Below are 22,137 nucleotides of genomic sequence, written 5' to 3'. Positions count from 1 at the left end.
TATATGTTCCTCACAAGCTCCATTGTGAGAGGGAGGAATGATTGTGGGTCCTCCCAGGTGACAGCTCCATAAATGAGGAGTATGTCATTTTGCCCCACCTTTCAGTGTGAGCTTAAGTTAGGGAGACAGTTGAAACGAGAGTGCTGCTGCTACCTTGTATATTTGCATGTATATTTGATGGGTAGATCTGGTTGTCTCTGCTGCATATTGGATCTGCTAGAAGTTGTTGTGGTACCCATAAAGGTAAAGGTAAAAGCCCCCGGGATGGTTAAGTCCAGTCAGATTTGACTATGGGATGCAGCACTCATCTCTGCTTTCAAGCCGAGGTACCCATATTTCATTTTAGTATATAATGATTTTTAAGAGGCTGTCTTATTTAATAATTATTTCCTGCTCTAAAAATACAGATTTTTAATTGCATTTTTGCTGATACTTTTATGAAGTTGCAAACAGCTCTTTTCTTTTGACTTATGGAGTGGTATATAAAATCCTTAGAGTTACTTGGCCTGTTTGGCTTCAGTGAAGGAAATAGAGGTACAGTATATAAGTAGTTGCAGAAATGTATTGGAATTATTTAAAGGGCATAGCGATAGTTGTATTAAAGAAGATTGAAGGCAGTGGAACTAATAGCCACCACATTTTACATGAGGTTTCAAACTGCTAAATCAGTGGTAAGAAAGAGGGCCTTCTCAGTAGTGGCGCCCACCCTATGAAACGCCCTCCCATCAGATGTCAAGGAAATAAATAACTACTGTATTTGACTTTTAGAACACATCTGAAGGCTGCCCTTCAGGGGGAAAACTTCAAGGGAAGTTTTTAAATGTTTGATGTTTTATCTTGTTTTTAATACTCTGTTGTAAGCCGCCCAGAGTGGCTGGGGAGGCCAAGCCAGATGGGAGAGCATAAGTAATAAATTATTATTATTATTATTATTATTATTATTATTATTATTATTATTATTATTATTATTTCTCAAAGGGTGTGGTGTGTGGCAGGAGAGGATGGTAAGTATGGAATGAAGATTCAGAGACAATCAACAAAACATTTAAACAATACAATATAGTATAACGTAGTATCAAAACATTTTTTTAATTTTCAAAATATGGATAGATACCTTTTCAAAATGAGAGCAAGAGCATCAAGTGATACTGAGGACAAATCCTAGCTGTGATCTAGAATCACTGTTCAAACAGAGTGCTGGAGAATAACATTGACTATTTTTCTCCATTTCTCCATGACATACTGTTGTTAACAGGAATTTTTAACTCTGACAAATATGAAAGATCAGAAAAGAGAAAGGCTTATTTGTGTTGATGAGGAGATGAGAGTTTGTTCGTCTCAAATTAGACCTAATATAAATGAGATTACCCGGCACAAGCAAGCTCACATCTCTCACTGAGTTTGTATGCATGCTTAAGGTTTGCCTGATCACTGAAGAAAACTTTCCTTTAGGTAAGGTTGGTTAGGTACTATGCGTGGGTACTAGCATTTTTGTGTGTTGGTTGGTTTGATTACTTGAATAATTATTTATTTGCTCTGCAAGCACATTCTCTCTGCTAATGGCATAGCTTGGTTTGAATTGAGTGGATCTGTGGCAGGGTCTGAGTACTTGGTTCTGCAAAGGGGTCAGATTAGGTGATATTTTGGGCAGGTTACCAATGTTACATGCTTCTGAGTCTCAGCAAGCTTTTTCTATAGCCTTTTCAGTAACTACTTTCCCCCCAGGGTCTCCTAGGGTAAACATGTTTAAATACATTTATTTAATGTGTCTGCTACATATTTCACATTTGAAACTCTAAACTATATGTTATATTTATTTGACAGGACCCGTTGGGGCTCAGCCCCTGCTGATGGTGCCCAGACGACCTGGCTATGGCACTATGGGCAAACCCATTAAACTGCTGGCCAACTGCTTCCAAGTTGAAATCCCAAAGATTGACGTCTACCTCTATGAGGTAGATATTAAGCCAGATAAGTGTCCTCGGAGGGTGAACAGGTAAGTCAGGGTGTTTAATATTACTACATCAAGCAGATGTTTAGGCAGTACTTGATGAAATTGGATGTTGGATGTTTTTGTAAGAATATAGCTGCTTTAACAGCTGGGACTAATCAGATAGCCTTGTTTGAGCAAAATATGTTTGCTCTAGTTTCCCTAGGTATTTTGCATGGTTGCTGCCCAGAGCACTGTTTTAATCTGTATCACAATACAGAGCGCATGTGAATGTTCGTAAAAGATACAGAGCAAACGAGGACCATCTGTAGACTGAACATGCCTTCTTTTATACGGGCACTCTAAACCTGGAAAATAGCAGAATTAAGAATTGTTTTTGAAAACTGTCTTTCTTTAGTAAATGGGCTAGTGTGTTTAGAGGCAAGTATTTTATTTGTGTTAGGAATCACTAGGACATTAAGTATTCAGGGAGTAAATGAGAAAACATCACATTCAACCAGGAATTAAAAACAACTTTTAAAGTTAGCATTTGTTTGAAAAGAATTTGATTCCATCTTTTCTGATAACACCCTTTGTACAGCTGAAGTTCTATAAGTGGTCTCATGTCTTTACGATATTTTCCTTTTGCAGTTGGAACTGTTTGCTTATTTGTGTGATGGGGTCAATTGCATTCCTTGGTGGGCTGCTTAATTTCTCAATGGAAATGCTTGCTTCAGTTCCAGCAGGCAGAACAAAAATTCTGCCAGTCCCAGTTTTGATTTGGATTGGTTCTGTTTATGATGTGAAATAAGGCTTTACAAGCAAATTATAATCTGTAGCTTGAATGCACCTTACTTAGCCCTTTGTAGAAGAATGGCCTCATGATTAATTAAAGTAGATGCTAGTTAAATTTAATAAAATTAAAATAAAAGCTGGGCTGTAAGACTTCTGTTCTGCCTCTTGTGATGGACAGTCACACCTTCCCCCAAGAGTAGCTTATGTTGAAAGTGCAGTTTGTAAATGGCATTAATATTGAGTAATGTAAAGGTAAAGGTACCCCTGCCCGTTCGGGCCAGTCGTGTCCGACTCTAGGGTTGTGCACCCATCTCACTTAAGAGGCTGGGGGCCAGCGCTGTCCGGAGACACTTCTGGGTCACGTGGCCAGCGTGACGAAGCTGCTCTGGCAAGCCAGCACCAGCGCAGCACACGGAGACGCCGTTTACCTTCCCGCTATTAAGCGGTACCTATTTATCTACTTGCACTTAGGGGTGCTTTCAAACTGCTAGGTGGGCAGGAGCTGGGACCGAAAGACGGGAGCTCACCCCGCCGCGGGGATTCGAACCGCTGACCATACGATCGGCAAGTCCTAGGCACTGAGGTTTTACCCACAGCGCCACTCGTGTCCCTTATTGAGTAATGTAGGCAGAGCTTTATGACTTCTCTTAGTAATAGTTCTTCTTTAGCTTTTATTCTTGCAATGAACAGTTTGTGGAGCTTTCTTTTGTTCCCAGATCCCACCTGGCCAGTCCTCTGCATGGTGAAGCCTTCCAGGCAAGAAAAGACATTTATCCAGCCTGATGCTGTAGAGAAATGAAATGCATATTAAGAAAAGTTTAGTTTTAATTGGTTTCAAATAATGCTTCAATATGCTTTTAACTATTCAGACGTTTGCAGTAGAGTGTGAGAGTGTGTGTGTGTGTTTAATGCTATTCTGAAAGTCTTTGCATCCAAACAAGTGAGAACTCTTTCCTGGGCCATTAGGTTAAAGATGCTCACTAAAACGCTTGACAGACTGATTTAACTTTAAAGAAAGTAACTGTCCAAAGTCCCCAGGATCAAATAGTTTTAATTCTGTACTAGAGCTTTGAGATGTTGCTTTTATTGATAAGTCATACTTGGGAAGCAAATGTAAGCATGTAATTTACAGAAAAGGCAGATTACTTGAACTCTAGCTCTAGTAGATACTGCAATATGCAGTTGGTGTGAACTCATGCTTTTATAACTGAATGATTTCATACCTGCTGAGAAGTTTCATCACCTAGTGTTTGTACAGTGTGGTGGTGGATGGCTCCCAAGTTATCAGAATAACTTTATTTTGTATTTAAATTTTTGTTTGCTATGACCCCTTAATGTTGCTGGATGCTACTATTCAAGTATATTCAAGATACCTGCTTTGACCTTCGGGTTAGCTAATGTGCAGTAGGAAATCATAGTTTATAATGAAATCATTTTAGAATGTTGTATCATTTTACTGTTGTTAGCTGCTCTGAGCCCAGCTTTGGCTGGGGAGAGCAGGATTTGAATAAAAATGTTTATTATTATTATTATTATTATTATTATTATTATTATTATTATTATGTTCCATTGCTGTGCACCTAGTCCTCTGATACATGCTTATTCTAGAGCAGGGTTATCCAACTTTCACACCAAGTGGGCCACAAGAGTACTTCATCGAGGAACTTGTGGGCTTCATACTGCTTTGTTGTGTGGGGGGGGATGGGGAGTGAGGCCAAAATTTGATGCCTGTGAGGTGCTGGGATTAGTATGGAGATCACGTTGGAGATCACGTTGACGTGTTTTCCCTTTTACTTGCTTAATATACTGTGTTTATCTGTGAAAAGAAGAGACAAAAATATTTTTAACAGTCTAGCAGCCAGGCCTCTAGGATTTAGCTGAGCTAGGACAAGGAATGAGGATATTGTTGGTGCACACCTGATATGTATTCCTAAGGATGTCACCAACAATATCCTCATTCCTTGTCCTAGCTCAGCTAAATCCTAGAGGCCTGGCTGCTAGGTAACGTAATTTCGAGTTACGAACGCGGCAAACCCGGAAGTGTATACTTCCAGGTTTCGCCCCACGTACATGCACATAAGTGCTCTTCGCTCGTGCGCAAAAGTGCTGTATTGCACCGCACACATGTGCAGAAGTGGCGCCTCTGGATATGGACTTTTCGGGGTAAGTATGGACCCCCAGGACAAATTAAGTTTGTATCCGGAGGATCCACTGTATAGTATAAAGAAGGAAAACTTTAAGAAACAATACTTCAGCTTAAGTCCTATCTCAATAAAATTGTTTTAGTTTTCCCACCTTGTATTCTGAATTCCCTTTTCACTCAGCTTCATGGTGGTCCTATCTGATGTGTTGGTAAGTGGTTTGTTGCAAAGGGAGGTACCCATGTGTCTATTCCAGTCTTGGTGGATCAATGGCTACCTTTGGTGTATTTCCCTTCAGTTTTTGTCCATGCCCTGGAAACCTGGGTTGGATTACTGCAATACATTCTAGGTGGAGCTGCCCTTGAGATTGGCTGCAACTAGTGCAAAATGCAGCAGCTTGAGTGCTCACAGAGCAGACAATCACCACCATGTCATTCAGCTGCTAAAACAGTTGCATTGCCTGCCAATTAACTATGAAGCTAAGTTCATGGTGTTTGTTATGTGCACAAAGCCCTATATAGACTGGGACCCAGGATACCTCAGAAATTGCTTCACCCTCATATACCCAATTGATTCTGTGCTTTGCAGATCATCTGTCTCATGCAGAAATAATTTTAGCAAGAGGTCTGTTTCATATGATATAGGAATCTGGCCTTTAGCATGGTGGCACCTACCTTTGGAGCTTCCATTACTTATCAGACATGCACTATTCTATTGTCTTTTCAGCATCTATTGCAGACCTTCCTCTTAAATGCACTAGTCTTTTAAGTGGCTAAGCCAGTCTGTATCTGTTTTGGATTTGAAATGGTTTGTATATATGGAATTGTTCTGAATTGTTTTCATTGATGTTTCTACACAAAAATTGCCTTGAGATACTTTGTGGAAAGTTTACTATAAATGGAATAACATAAATAAACAAAACTTTATTGGCAGTACTGGTAGTGCAGAGATGCGCCTTTGAAAACCTCACTCCCACTGAGAAGCATTCCCCATGATATTTAGGGCCATGTCACTCGCTACACAGAAACAAACTGTTGTTTAAGCCATCAAATATATACCGTACTCAACATGAAGCCACAGCCAAACTCATGAATCTGATATATGTGCATTCTCGAACACATTCCCATTGTACCACGTTGTGTACCCTTACAATCTTGAGGTATCCACCTAAGACGACTAAATGTGTGAAGAAATCCTAAGGCTGGAAAATAACTCATCATAATATTTTATTTTTACTCTGCTCAGCCAAAAAATCTCATTGAGTAGTTTTTCCTAAGATCAGTAATAAAGATCAGGAAAATAAGCAGAGGGGAGAGCAATAACTTTTTGCCCTCAGTTCAAGTATCCATAAAAACTTCATTTGATTTTTTGCACTGTGATTGGGAATTTATTTGCAATGAGATGGGCAGTTTTTTCTTCTGTTATTGCATTAAACTTGGGAAGAAAGTTCAATGCAACTTATTATTTCTCTACGAAGACTTATGTTTTCAGTGGCCTAAGACAACAATGACTTTTAACAGGATAAGATGCAGCCGCAAGGTCACTGTGCTGTAATTGTTGCCATCACCAGTCAGAGGAGTTGCAGTAACAAGAAATGTTCACTGGAATATGTAAAGAACTGAATTGTTCTCAGCTTTGCATAAGGAAATTAAGAGTGTTGGAAAGCACAGGGGCGTAGCATTTCTCTTGTAGCAGTTAAACACATGCAGCAAGCTGTCATTTTGAGTTCTTTTTATTAAAATTTTATTTGGCACTGAGGAAAAAGCAATAACCATTCTCTCCCATCTTATGCACACTCTTAAAACTTTGTTTTGTTCTGACATCATAATTCAGTGAACCATTTTTTAGATAATTGCTCTGTAATGACTTGGTTAAATGCTGAAAATATTAAAATGGGCTGAAATGTAGTGTTTTTCTTACTTTCTCCCTTAGTGTCATACTGTTTTAAAATTATATATATTGTTTCCCTAGGGAGGTGGTAGATTCAATGGTGCAGCATTTTAAAGTGACAATATTTGGGGACCGCAGACCTGTTTATGATGGTAAAAGAAGCCTTTATACAGCCAATCCACTCCCCGTTGCAACAACTGGGGTAAGATAGTTTGTCCTTCCATAAGTTCTAATTGTTTGTAAGATAAATGAAATCTTTTCTGAAAATGTTAAGGTTTTATTGATTGTTACTGTACATTGCAACCACTTTGTTTTTTTTATAAATATTTTTTATTAAGTTTTCCATAATAATACATATTTAACAAATGATACCTTTGTTAACATCTTTTCATTCTGTCATAGACTCCCTCACGCCTCCCGCTTCCACTTGCACATTTAAAAATAAAATTTTTCAAAACAAATTATTAAATGTTCACAAACTCAATAATTTTGTTTAAACTCAAAATATAACTTATAAAATATGATTTAGTGATAGACAATTATCTTTGATCTGGCAACCTTGTTAGCATTCAACCAAATTACAATGCTTTTGTAAGTAAATCTTAAATTTCTTCCAGTCTTCTTCACTCCTTTCTTCTCCCTGGTCGCGGATTCTGCCTGTCATCTCGGCTAGTTGCATATAGTCCATCAGCTGCATCTGCCATTCTTCCAGCGTGGGTAGATCTTGGGTTTTCCAATTCTTAGCGATGAGTATCCTTGCCGCCGTTGTAGCATACATGAAAAATGTTCTATCTTTCTTTAACACATACTGGCCGACCATACCCAGAAGGAAGGCCTCTGGTTTCTTGATAAAGGTATACTTAAACACCTTTTTTAACTCATTGTATATCATTTCCCAAAAGGCCTTCACTTTAGGGCAAGTCCACCAGAGGTGAAAGAATGTTCCTTCATTTTCCTTACATTTCCAACATTTATTCTCAGACGAATGGTATATTTTGGCCAGTTTCACTGGGGTCATGTACCACCTATATATCATTTTCATTACATTTTCCTTCAGTGCATTACATGCAGTGAAGTTCAGCCCGGTGGTCCACAACCTTTCCCAGTCCTCAAACATAATATTATGCCCAACATCCTGTGCCCACTTTATCATAGCCGATTTCACCATTTCGTCTTGTGTATTCCATTTCAGCAGCAAGTTATACATTTTTGACAATACCTTCGTCTTAGGTTCTAACAGTTCTGTTTCCAATTTCGATTTCTCCACCTGGAATCCTAACTTTTTATCATTCTTGAAAATTTCTTGAATCTGAGCATAATGTAGCCAGTCTCGCACTTTACCTTTCATTTTTTCCAAACTCTGCAGTTTCCAATTATTTCCATCTTTTTCTATTATTTCCCAATATTTCGGCCATCTGGCCTCCATATTGGGTCTTTTTAAGGCCTTAGCCTCCAGAGGGGACAGCCACCTCGGTGTTTTGTTCTCTAGTAAGTCTTTGTATTTAGTCCAAACATTAAATATTGCTTTTCTGACAATATGGTTCTTGAAAACCTTATAAATCTTAGCCTTGTCGTACCATAGGTATGCATGCCACCCAAATGCGTTGTTAAAACCTTCCAAATCTAACACGTCCGTGTCCTCAAGAAGTAGCCAATCTTTTAGCCAGCAGAAAGCTGCGGCTTCATAGTACAGTTTTAAGTCTGGCAGGGCAAAGCCCCCTCTTTCTTTTGCGTCTGTTAATATCTTATACTTAATTCTGGGCTTTTTGCCCTGCCAGACAAATTTGGAGATATCTTTTTGCCACTTCCGGAAGCACTCCGTTTTGTCAACAATCTGCAGTGTCTGAAATAAAAACAACATTTTTGGCAATACATTCATCTTGATGGCAGCTATTCGTCCTAACAAGGAAAGTTTTAGTTTTGACCAGCTATCCAAGTCCCTCTTAATTTCAGACCAGCATTTTTCATAATTGTCTTTAAACAGACTCAAATTTTTAGCTGTAATGTTTACCCCTAGGTATTTCACTTTCTTAACCACAGTCAACTCTGTCTCTCTCTGAAACCGTTCCGACTCAGTGTCCGTCAGGTTTTTCCCCAACACCTTAGTTTTTTGCTTGTTTAGTTTAAATCCAGCCACTCGACCAAAGTCATGAATCAGTTGTAAAACTCTTTTCGTACTAGATTCTGGCTCCTGTAGTGTTAAAACTAGATCATCTGCAAAGGCTTTAAGCTTGTATTGTTTCATTCCGACCTGAATCCCTTCCACCCGCTGGTCCCCTCTAATCATGTTCAGGAGCACTTCCAGGACTGAAATAAACAGTAACGGGGAGATCGGGCAGCCTTGTCGTGTCCCTTTCTCAATTTTAAACTCTTCTGTAACCACATTGTTAACTATCAATTTTGCTTTCTGTTCTGAATATATTGCATCAATCCCATTTTCAAACCCCCGCCCCACTCCCATTTCTTTTAAATTCCCCTTCATAAACTTCCAGGAAATGTTGTCAAAGGCCTTCTCCGCATCTATGAAGATTAAAACTGCTCTTGTATTTATGTTTGTTTGTAAGAGTTCCAATATGTCTATAATATTCCTAGTGTTGGCATACATATGTCTACCTGGGAGAAAGCCTGCCTGGTCCTTATGAATTACTTTGTTTAAAACCCTCTTGAATCTACTTGCCAAAACATCTGCAAATATTTTGTAATCCACATTCAAAAGGGAGATGGGGCGGTAGTTCTTGAGTTGGTTCTTTTCAGTTTCCAATTTTGGTATCAATGTGATAAAAGCCTCCTTCCACGATTCCGGCGCCTTCTTTCCCTCCATGATTTCATTGCTGACCTCCATTAGTGGTTGTATCAAATAGTCTTTCAATGTCTTATAATACTTGGAGGTCAGCCCGTCAGGTCCTGGCGATTTGCCCTGTTTCATATTCTGGATGGCCTGCTCAATCTCCTGTCGTGTTATCTTGCCGTTTAAAATTGTTCTATTTTCTTCTGAGAGTTTTGCTAGTCCATTTGATGCCAAGAATCGTTTAATCTCGGTTTCGTCTTGTGGCCCTTGGGTATATAATTTTTTAAAGTATCTCTGGAAGCACTTTCTAATCTCTCCGGGGTTCTGGATATTCCTTCCTTCTATCTCTAAATTTGTCACTGTATTTAACTTTTGTCGCCTCTTCAACTGCCAGGCTAGCAGTTTTCCACATTTATCTGCCGATTCAAAAGTTTTTTGTCTCATTAACTTAATTTTCCATTCTATTTCCTGGTTTATCAATGTTGAATATTGTGCTTGATGAAGTTTGATTTCTCTTAGAATCGGCTGGGATTTTGGATTAGATCTTAACTTCTTCTCTAATTCCTTAATTCTTTCCAAAATTTTATCTTTCTTTTCGTTTTGCTTTCTTTTCTTTATCGTATTCTGTTGTATCAGCAACCCCCTCATTACAGCCTTGCTCGCGTCCCAGATAGTTCTTTTTTCAATTGTAGTATTCATATTAATCTCAAAATAGTCCTTTAGTGCTTTTTGGGCCTTCTTGATAATCTCTTGGTCTCTAAACAGGCCATCATTCATCTTCCATCTGAAGGAACCTGTTGAAGTCAATATCATATCCATTCTCAGGGCATTATGGTCAGAGCATGTCCTTGGGCATATTTCCACCTTTCTGATCTTTGGAGCCAGGCCTCTAGTTATCCATATTTGGTCGATTCTTGTCCATGTCATCTGGGCCTCAGAGAAAAATGTTCCTTCCCTTCCCAAGGGGTTTCTCACTCTCCAAATGTCAATCCAGTCCATATTGTCTGTCATTTCAAAGAAAGTCTTTGGTAATCTTCCGTTTTTAGTAACATTTTGATTCTGTGACTTATCCATGTTTGTTGAAGCAACTCCATTCATATCTCCCATCATGATGATGTTGTCATAGTCCAGATAGTCCAGCATAGTCTCATGCAATTTCTTGTAAAATTCCGATTTTCCTTCGTTTGGGGCATAAATTCCTAATATCAAAATTTTTTCGCCTTGGAACTGTATTTCTATTGCTAGGATTCTGCCATGTTCATCTTTAAACAGAAATTTAGGTGACAGGCTCTCTTTTGCATAAATCACCACACCTCTTTTTTTGACATTGTCCGAAGATATAAATTCCTGACCAAGTCTCTTGTTTATTAGCACTTTTCTGTGGAGCCTAGTCACATGTGTTTCTTGTAGGCAAATAATGTCCAATTGTTCCTTTCTTAATATGTGAAAAATTTTTTTCCTTTTTTCTGGGATGTTACAGCCATTTATATTCCAACTCAAAAGTTGCAGAGACATCCTGAAAAAATCTGGTTATTCTTGCTGTGGGAGTGCTTTATTTTCCGAGTTTTCAGGATCTGAGGGTGCTGTTCCCCCTGAAGGTTCAGGCCCTGAAGGCAGTTCAAGTCCTTTGTGAAGATCCTCTCCGTGTGCCGCCAAAAATTTGTCTCTGTCCTCTAATGTTCTGATTTTAATCTTTCTCCCTCTAAAAGTAAACGATATTCCTTGAGGGAACTCCCACCTGAAGATAATCGAATTGCTCCTTAACAGTTTTGCTAGTTCCTGGTATTCTGCTCTGAGATCTAATAGCTGTTTAGGAATATCTTTGTAAATTTCAATTCTTCTGTCCAAAATGTCCAGTGACTTCCCGTAGTGCAGGCCCAAAATCTTGTCCCTTTCCTCCTTTGATCTCAATATTATCAGGCAATCTCTGGGTTTCTCTTTTCTTATAAGCCTTCCAAGTCTAAAAGCAGATACAATTTTAAAATCTTCTTCTTGTAAATTCCAAAACTTGGAAAATTCTTTAGTTAAAAATTCGACTAGGTTGCCTTCTTCCACTTCTGGTAATGAACGTATCCTCAAGTTGGCCTCCCTGTTCCGAAGTTCTGTCATAGAAAAGTAGATCTGATGTTCCCCTACTTGTTTGCTGAGTGGTCTCACTTCTTTTTCAAGCTGGCCCACTCTTTGGCTGGTCTCCTCAGCCAATTTCCGATTTTCACCTACAGCCTCTTTTAGTTCTCCAATAGATTGAGCATTCTGTGCAACTTGTCCAGTTAGTCTGTTCAGGCTTTCTGTGTTTTGGTCAATTTTTGCTGTTTGCTGATCAACTTTTTTGTCCAGAGCCTCCAATTTTTCAAAGATCTTTTCCAAAATAGAGCCACTTCCTCCTGTGGCCATTTCTTCCAATTGCAGTTCCTCAGTCTCCCCCTCCCCTGACTGAAGAAGGGAGGCCGCTTCTGCCTCAGGAGGTAAAGTAGAAGGTAAAGTAGGCACAGATGATCTACGCTGCGAGACTGCAGATAACGTTAGAGTAGCTTGTTTTGTTCTTCCCCCTTTTTTTCTTGTTCCACTCATTCCAGAGCTATCTATAAGCCAAGGTCAACTTTGAATGTTCCCATGAGAAAGCAACAACCCAGATGTTCACATTCAAACAGGAGGCCGGGAAAGAGAAAGTAAATTAAAGTCACTGCTTTAATTCCCAATGCCTCTAGGGGGAGCTTATAATGTCTTTAGGGAGAGAGATATCCAAATCAAATCAAATCAAATCAATAAGTACAGTTCAATGTCCAAAGATCTCCACAATATAAATTTTGGCAGAGTTAGGGCTTAAAAACCCATCAATATTTCCATCAGTGCTTAGACAGCCAAAGTTTCAAAGTTACCAGTTCAAGCTCAGAATGTTTCAAAGTTCTGAATCTAAGTATCCAGCTTTGCAGGCTGTCAGCCACTTACTCAGGCAAAACCCGCGCCTGGGTTCTTTCTTTTAATTGTATCCAAAAGCCAGACAGAAGAGAGGTATCTTTGTTTCCATATAGGTCCAATAAAAAGTAGCAAATTTTAGTCCTTAATCCACCCAATGCGATAGTTAAATAGGTGCCAGATCTGTCAGTTTGAAAATTGGCTCTTTGTCTCCACTCCTCCTGCTCTTTGCTTTCAAGTTCAGTGTTAGCGGAAGACGGACTTCCTGTTTATCGTCAATCCGCTTTCAGCCAATTTCAGGGTTTTCGGGGTGTTAAAAGTATAAGTCCCATTTACTCACGAATTTCTTCCTTTCCAGTTTTAGCAGTCACAAGAAGAAAGGTCAGCGCTCACCGGCAACGGCTCCGCGGCTTCACTCCGCCGATTGCGGAACGACCCTCAGCGCCGCAGCCTCCTCCGCGATCCGGAGCCCCTTACGGGGTTCCTTCAACGTTTTGGGGGCTGCGCCTGGCGCCCGCCGGGTCCCAAGACTGCAGGCTTCTGCTGCCTGCAGTTTTCCGATGTGGGTCTCCGCTTCGCCGTAGCGGACGACCCGTTCTCGGACGGAGCTCCCTTCCCAGTTAGGAAAGGGCAGGTCTTGGAGGACCTTACTATCTAAATCTGGGCGATGGGAGAAATGACAGACAGGATGAGGGGGAAGGGGAGGAGTGGAGATTAATGGGTTGAGTATGCACAAATGCAGTTGAGTTTATTTTAGTTGGGATTGAGGACTAAATAGTTGAGTTTTTGTGTATGAAATTGACAAGGTTTACAAGGTAATTGGACACATTTCCACTGGACACAGTCTTGCAACACAAATGGTCAGTCTAGTGTGGGTGAGATACATTGAGTGTGCACACACATCCAGTCTGCAGCATCATAGCCAGTGGATGCAGTTCTTAATTTCACTGTGAGCTCTGGCATATCCTGGCAAACAGGCAGAACTGTATTCTCTGAGGGCCAAACTACATTACATTTGAAATATGTGATCACATGTCACAACAAAAGAGCAGCCACACTGGAGGGAAAAGTTCAGGTTTGGGACTTCGGCAAGGTGGGGTTAAACACATCCTACCATCCTCCCAAGGGCACAATTCTCCCTTAAGGACATTAGCAGTAGCTGCTGTTGTGGCCACTTTCAGCTTTCTTTCTGAAGCAAATGGTTTCAGCTTTTATTAGATCTGTTGCTTGGAAGGAAAGGGTTAAACCTTGGTGGTCCTGATCTCTCTGCCACTGTTGTGGGTTTTTGTTGTTGTTTTTAACATGAAATGCAATCGCACACTTAATGCATTGTCTAGTTTGGCCATAAGACAGTGTTGGAAATCCAATGACCCACCAGATTTTGGGCTCTAACTACACTCACCTCTATCCATTGCCCATGCTTGCTGAGACTGATGGAGTTGGGAGTCCAAAAACATCTGGGATCCACGGGGTCCCCTGCCCTTGCCACAGTAGACTGGGTTGGATACATTTAGAGATTCCCATGACAGCTGCTGTGTCAAGCATCTGATGCTAATCTGATTACAGTGGTACCTCTGGTTACGAACTTAATTCGTTCCAGAGGTCCGTTCTTAAGCTGAAACCGTTCTTATCCTGAACTGCACTTTCACTGCTGGGGCCTCCTGCTGCATCCTGGGGCAAAGTTCGCAACCAGGAGCAGCTACTTCCGGGTTAGCAGAGCTCCTAACCTGAAGCTTTCGTAACCAGAAACGCTCATAACCAGAGGTACCACTGTCGTGCTGATGTGTTTGATTTTCTAACTTCACTGGTGATGAGAGGTAAAAGGATTCAAGGCACTAACATTAGGCCTTGATTTTCTGGTTTCCCATTTCTGTATGTTGAATTAATCTGGAATGCCATTTCATTGTCATTCACATAGATACCTAGCATTTCTTCATCTTCTATTTGGTAAAATAGGTTTAAATCCTTCAGTACAGTTTGGCCAGAGGAAGAAAAAGAGTAACACTTGCAGATAAATTACTTACTTTAGGATTCTACTTCTCTGTATCCTCTCCTATGGCTTTTTCTCTTAACAGGTTGATTTGGATGTAACATTGCCTGGAGAAGGTGGTAAAGATCGTCCCTTCAAGGTGTCAATAAAGTTTGTTTCCCGGGTGAGCTGGCACTTGCTGCATGAGGTTCTGACAGGACGAACCTTGCCTGAACCTCTGGAATTAGACAAGCCAATCAGCACTAACCCTGTTCATGCTGTCGATGTGGTGCTACGACACTTACCCTCCATGAAGTAGGTTCCCTGTCATTCTCTGAACACATTATCTATCTTTTTAAAGTTCATCTTTATGAATGGACCTCTTTACACTCCTATGCACATTTTTCAGGGTAAGGGAGAGAAAGGGTTCATCCACATTTTGCATTAGTGATATGAGTAAAGGTTTCTCAGTTTTGTCCACTGAGCACATTGCTACTTCTAGACATGTACATAATTCTTCTGGAAGACCAATGGTTAATTGGAAAGCCTTTTCACAATGAGGTCGTTCAGAAGTGATCAAGGACATGAGATGCTCATGTTGGCAACTGGCAGGCAGTAAGATAATGGCCTCAACAGAGCAGTAAAAGAATACCAATCACACTATGACAGTGTTTTGCTTGTCTAATCTACTAAGACTACTGTGGAGCCACATTTGTATGTTTTATAGCAACTTTCTGTGTATGTATGCTTTCAGAAGTCTGCTATTTACTTTTTCTTTAAATTTTGTTGAATCTTTTCATCATACAGTACAATAAAAAACAAACTAATCTAAATAGAAAAAGAAAGGAAGAGCAAAGGAAGTACAAAGTTCTATCTCAAAGGAAAATTTTAATCCTTGTCTCATACAGAAGGAGGTGGATCCTTCCAGCTCTTACCTTGGAGCTTCTCTTCTCCCAGCTTCCCACCTTGGGATATCTTTCCTTCCCCACTTCTCACACAAGGCCCTTCATCAACCATCCATCACCTTCATGTGTGTCCAATTCCCTTAGTAATCCAGAGTAGAGGACACCAAAAGAAGCAAAACAGAAACAAAAGCAAAGCAAGGAAAAAAATAAGAAAAAGAAGCAGGAAGATAAAAATAATAAAAGAGATAGAAATAAAAAGGGCTTCCGATTCTCCATCTGTCAGGTATTTCATATAAGGATTATTCAAAATATTCACAGTATTCACTCCACGGTAGTATCCAGCTGTTCCTCTTTCTGCTAGGCAATATTTTCCCAGTCTTCAGACATCTCAAGTTCATTCATTTTCCCTTCCACACAAAAAGTCTAAAAGGGGTTCTCCAATTATTATTATTATTATCATCAGTACATGTTCACAATCAGTACATGTCCACATGTTCCTCCAGTTTAGCACAACAACTTTACTTCCAATGCTGAAAAACAAGAACTTTTCATCTTTATTCACACAGGAGTCTTTCCACTGTGGTCATATATTGATACAGTAATCCATAGTTATTTACTTATTGTATATTCATTAATTCACACCCAGTTCCATATCTTCTGATCTCATTTCTATGGCTGTGATCTTCCATCCTAATTTATCTTTCCAATTCTGATTCTTTTCCAGAAGAGTTGCCAAAGGCTTGGTAGCTTTTTCTTCTAAATTCATTCCAAATTGTACACAGAATCCTTTCTCAGCTCTATCTCTGCCAACTCAGAACAATCTCTCAGTCCATGGTTTCATTCCACTTCTCCAACATTCATAAGTCCACTTCTTGACTGTTTTAGTCCTCCAGGCACCTGTGTGAAGGTCCTCTCCATTTCATCATCTACTGTCTCCAGCTTTACCATTCAACTCTCCTGTTGTGACAGTACTTTATCAATATTGTTCTCCAAAGGTTCTGTGTCTTTTTTAACCTCATCTTCCCCATGTCCATTTTCATTCACCATCTTATCCACCTCAGCTCTTACATCTTTTAGTTGCTCATCCAATAATTGCTGCACAATGCCAGTGGTCAGTGGGGTATCCAACAGTGTTTTTACCATACTGAGTGTTGGTCTTATTAACGACTTACTCTCCACCTTAAGATGTTACAGTCTCTGCCTTAAAAGCTTGAATTGCCTGTCTCCTTATCAGAGCACATTCTTTTCTCAAAGTAGCATAGACAAGATGGAAAGTTTAAAACAAAATAAAATGACAATCAGAACAGCCCTTGGCCATTAAAAAAATTAAAACATGCTGCTCTTTGTTTTTGCTATTATTTTCTGATGGAATTCTCAGAGGGGAAAAAAGATTAAGTCAAACAACTTTTGTATACTCTTAATTTTTATTCTATTTTTCACCAAGGAACCCCAAATATAACAAATACGCAAACTTCAAGTTATTAAACCCAAATAAAGCCATGTGTTAAAGCAACCCCTTGCTGGTTGTGGATTTTAGAGGGATCTCCCAGCAAATATTTAACACAAAATTGGGCTGACTACCTGGTAGTTTAGTCAATAAAGGGTTAATCATTCATTGAAGAGCTCCTGCATAAAAATTACAAAACAAAAGAACAACTTCTGTTGGTCCCACCTTCTGGTACTGTAATTACAAGGACAAAATTTTGAGGAAAGAGTAACAGAAGCATATCTGCTCCTAAGTAATTGAGAAGGCAACACATTAAAGCTGCTCCAAATGTCCTAGGTCATTGTATTTTGAATCCAGCTTGGGAAGTTGGAGAGTCCCTCATTTGCCAACATATTTTGATGCCTTCCAGCTTCAGCAATTCATTCCTATGATTTCAGCAGGCCCAGTAATATACTGGATCAAGCTTGAAGCATGAGACTCCCATTTTCAACCCCAAATGAGGTTGACAGGGAAGTGTCTATCCAACCCTTTCGCATGAAAAGTGTGGAATAGATGCTGTAAAAATTAGTCTCCACGCTCTGACCTTTAATCCCACTTCCATATCTATTGCAATTTCAGACCCAAGTTAAATATGTAAATATATGTTACTGTTTCAAAAGCAGGACCTTGCAAGGCTGTTTATTTTCATAATAACTTCTGCCACTTATGGAATTGCAACTCTTGGAACATTTGAAAGATTCATTCCTAGATTGGCTATGCACCCACCATCTAAATATTTAGCTACAGGAGTAACATAACTTCTTCTTGATATAGGTATACACCTGTAGGCCGCTCCTTTTTCTCTGCTCCAGAAGGCTATGATCATCCCTTGGGAGGTGGCAGGGAAGTATGGTTTGGATTCCATCAGTCTGTTCGACCTGCAATGTGGAAAATGATGCTGAATATTGATGGTAAGCCAGTTCTCTGAGAGCATGGAGAAATATGTTGTCTCTACAAATGGCTGTTGTATCGGAGTATGAAGTAGTGTACATATATAGATATAGTTCATCACAGTAAATTTTGATAACTAATCACAATAGTTAACATGCAAATTGTCTTGTTCTGCATATTGTTCCTTCCAGCTTTTCTCCTTTGTAGATGGTGTGAGGTGTGCTGCAAATATTTTCCTTCATAATTTTTTGAATTATAGAAACGCTTAAGCCCAAGAATCCAAGAGCATATGATAGAAATATTGTCTGCTAATTAGAGTAACAAGGTAGATGGGAAAGCAGGCATTACTAATGAAAGCCATGCCTTTCATCAGGCAGTGATAGGTGCATAAGCAAAATCACATTGACAGAACTTGAGTTGGTTAATTACTAACAGGTCACTGACTTTGGTATGATTTCATGGGGGAAGGCGTCTTAACACTGAAATTATTTGTAATACTTGCAGTTCTGAAGAATGCCCCCCTCCCAGTTTCTGACATGAAGGTGCTTTGCTTTTAATCTTATCGCTAGAATAGACAAGGTTTAAAAGTTATAAGCAACATACTAATTCATATTTAGGTTAAAATGCCTGTGTGAATGTTGTATTTGAGGAGTAAAACTGTTAGCGCAGGATAACTTCATTCTGTAATGTGGTTTGAAGATGAAATCTGTAAGAAGTCCACTGAAACTTCTTAATTGTTGCCCATCCAGAACTAAGTACTTATAAAATGTTTTCTAATTGGTGTAGCAAGTTTGGTTACCATGGTGACAAACTGCAGCAGGTTGAGGTTTTTGGGGGGATGCACACAAGCTATTTGTGTTCATTCAGTTAATCAGCATCTGTAGGCGTCGGCTAGCATGCGTCATGTGAAGTTGGCGGGCTGCTGGTGGTGACGCATGTCTGAAGAATGTTTTGTTATATTTGTATGGGGACATTCTGTTTGGTGCACTTGAGGCCTGGGAACCTCAAAAACGCCTCGTTAACTGTTTCACAGTCTAGTAATTCTGCTGTATGGAAAGCATTTGAAACGTATTGCCTTGCATTCACCCACACACAGCATGGCAAAAGTGGCAACAAATTCATCCCTAAGTTAAGTAAGCCTTTATAATTTAGCAAAGTCTCAAATACCCCTAAATGCTTTTTGAGTGATGTTTTACAGTGACATCATGTTTAAAATATGGGAGGAAAAAATAATTTTGGACACTTGCAGTTGTATTATCTTATTGCAATTGAGTAATTTATTTGGAGCGCTAAACATTCCTGAAGTCCTCCCAGTTGTGAAAACTCATTCAGGACCTTGAAACGTTATTGAGGTGTCATGATCTTACGAAGATCATTGAAACAGGACCTTATCTGCAAACCTGTCTCCTCTCAGCTGCTTTGAGCATTCTTCAATACAATAGTCATTTGTTTTGCGCCATATGGTTGTTTGTAAGCTTTGTAATTACAATGATATTTCGTCTATTGTTAACTTCTTCTTGCTAATATATTGCTGTTACAGTCCAGTGCCTTTCAGCATTTTTTAAATGGTTGTTGTATAGAATTGTGCCCTTATATGTGAATTTGAGTGCCTGCTATTTCCCCTCCCCCGAAACTAGATTAATGGCATTTTTTTTGGACTTGCTTTGGAGATCTTATCAGTTTGGGAGAAACTTCAGGCTTGAGTCTAACTTGCAAGTTTAACGTTTTGTGCAAGTATGAAAATATGGGTGCTGGGTGTTCTATTTCTTCGTGGGTAGAAGGAGAACTTAGGCTGGTTGAAATTTGACAGAGTGATATAGGAGTAAATGTGCATAATTATTTGTGTAACTTACTATGAGACTTCTACTGTTTTGCTCACTTTGGTAGTCATGAGTTTATTGCCCTACATAAGATTAATTATTACTCGTTTTCAATATGATTGAAAACGAGTAATAATCTAAATCAGTGTTTCCCAAAGTGGTTAATATTGCACCCCTAGTTTTTGTTTTTATTTATGTGGGCATGTACAAAGTGTACCTTCCTTGCTATTGAGAAACCTCTGTATTAATATATATTTTTACATTTGATTATTCCTGTTATTGGTGATTGATGATTAATAAATGTTGATTAACTATTGATACTTTTTAACTTTATTTCATTTACTTTCCTAAGAATTTGCAGGGTGGATGGGTGATGACAAAGGATCAGTAAACTGAGAAGTTTGGGGAAACTTGCTCTAAATTCATGAGATAATAATTTTAATTAGAAAATGTACTACATGGCACTTTGTTGTCCCAAAGCATAGTGATGATTTTAATGATTTCTTCTTAAAATGTATACACAGAACTAATTATTGTGTACCAATGGTTTATTTTAGTCTTCAGAAAGAAGCCATTTCATTTGCTTTTAAAACTTTGGAAAACTTCTACTTTTTTAACTGCTCTATTTTCTGCTCTTAGTTTCTGCCACTGCCTTCTACAAAGCACAACCTGTAATTCAGTTTATGTGTGAAGTTCTCGATATTCACAACATTGACGAACAGCCACGACCTCTGACTGATTCTCACCGGGTAAAATTCACCAAAGAGATAAAGGGTAAGTAGAAAATAGAGCACTGATCCATGTAGAGTAGCTTATAATACTCTCAGATGCCTTTCCTCTGCTCTTCCTGAACACTCCTAAGTTCATTTAAAATGCATATGATTCTTCATCTTTTGTGCTACTCATACACTAATTTGCATGAAATGTGTGTTCTGGTAAGAGATTTGTATTCTGGGAAAGGTTGCCTTTATCCCAACCCCTGAGAATCATACAAAGACGTCTCTAGTCCTCTTAACTGTGGAGACTTGAACATGGCTTGTCAAAAGGCCATACTGTCTAGGAGCAAACTTCTTCAACATTGTATCTTTGTCTCATAACCATTAGCCATTTTTGGCATCAATATTTGTTTCATATTTTCACTTAGTATTCCTTCAGCCACCACAGTGCTGCTGCTTGCCAAAATAAGATTCTCAGCGTACAAACTGAACTGTTGGCACTAGTAAGTGCACCTGTATAAGTTAGAAGCTCATGCTCTTCTGTTTCTGCATCCCTCCTCTGGCACAGCCATGAAGAGGTGATTTGAAAGCTTTGACTGATAGATTCATAAAATCATAGAATCATAGAGTTGGAAGAGACCCCCAAGGGTCATCTAGTCCAACCCCCTGCAATGCAGGAATCTCAACTAAAGCATCCAAGACAGATGGCCAACAGTCCTCGGTTTAAAAACCTCCAATGAGGAGGGTGGCTTCACCTCAATCACTGCACACAATGCTGCTAGAGGAAAGTGGTATAGTAGAGCCATTTTTGCCTGTAGTAGCGTACACTCATGTTTATATGTCATGCTATTTTAGTCAAATGGCAGTTTGACAGTAAAGGTCCCGGAGCAAGCAGAGCGAGAATGCATTTATTATCTATTATTATTATGATTATTAAATTTGTATACCGTCCTTCATCCAAATATCATAGGGCGGTTCACAACATAAAAATACAAAATGAGAACACAAAGTACATAATAAAACAAAACCAAGCCAATACCACCCCTAAAGACTTAGCTCACCAGATTTCATTGGGACACACAATTACAGATAAGAGTGAATGTATTTTGGTAATGTCATAGGTGCCAAGCCATGCAGTTTCCTGTACATTTGTACCATCTTCTCCCAGTTGCCTTATCTACATGAGATCAAGTCATGTGTATGTGCTTGTGCAAAAGGGGCCCAATGGAAAGTTGGCATTATCTGTCCAAAGGTCTATTGGACCCTCTTTTTCCCCAGACTCCCTTGCTTTGCATATGAAATGGGACATTCAAAGTAACCATTCTTTGTAGAATTGTTCCATAATAAGAAGCCTGATGGCATTCTTATTCTGCTGTACATTAATATGCATGTTCTGGTTATAAAACAGCTTGTGCATGTACCATTTTGGGTGCAGCCATTCTGTGACATCAGTAGTTCTCTTCCCCCCTTTGTTTTCACCTAGGTCTGAAGGTTGAAGTGACTCACTGTGGAACAATGAGACGAAAGTACCGTGTCTGTAATGTTACACGGAGACCTGCCAGTCATCAAACGTAAGCAAATGTTTTAAACAATTGACTGGAATGGTGGATACATGGCCACAGTAAAAATCCACCACCCAATTTTTCTAGAATTTGGAATGCATGACACTGTATTGGTTTTTTATTTACACACACACATAACTTTATTGGGGTCCATAGACCCAAATTGCACAGTACTTTTTAAAAATACATTGTTGCTGTTGTTTTTATTTTTGTATTATTCCCTTGTATTCATGGATGCACACACTGATTTGAAGCCACTTTGTGTCCTTCTTAAGAGAGGCTCCTTAGAGGCCGGAGGGACATTACTGGAACAACTCTTGGGTTGGGG

At 39.3% G+C, this 22,137-nt stretch overlaps 1 protein-coding gene across 3 annotated transcripts in view; it reads left to right on the top strand.

Moving 5' to 3' along the window:
• Positions 1-22,137, top strand: part of LOC310850323 (protein argonaute-3) — a 54,489-nt gene that overhangs the window by 12,018 nt on the left and 20,334 nt on the right. For all 3 annotated transcript variants that reach the window (XR_014567296.1, XM_083751704.1, XM_083751703.1), the window contains exons 2-7: positions 1,825-1,996; positions 6,838-6,958; positions 14,536-14,744; positions 17,595-17,731; positions 20,171-20,305; positions 21,731-21,818. Coding sequence is in view for 2 of the 3 variants with exons in the window: in XM_083751703.1 (XP_083607829.1) it covers positions 1,825-1,996; positions 6,838-6,958; positions 14,536-14,744; positions 17,595-17,731; positions 20,171-20,305; positions 21,731-21,818 (862 nt within the window). In the remaining variant the exon portion in view is untranslated. The remainder of the gene's footprint in view (positions 1-1,824; positions 1,997-6,837; positions 6,959-14,535; positions 14,745-17,594; positions 17,732-20,170; positions 20,306-21,730; positions 21,819-22,137) is intronic.

The sequence above is a fragment of the Podarcis gaigeae genome, assembly GCF_964106915.1.
Source record: "Podarcis gaigeae genome assembly, chromosome: 8".
NCBI lineage: Eukaryota > Metazoa > Chordata > Lepidosauria > Squamata > Lacertidae > Podarcis > Podarcis gaigeae.
The sequence above is the reverse complement of the archived record's forward strand: the minus strand, read 5'-3'. Positions and strand labels throughout refer to the sequence as shown.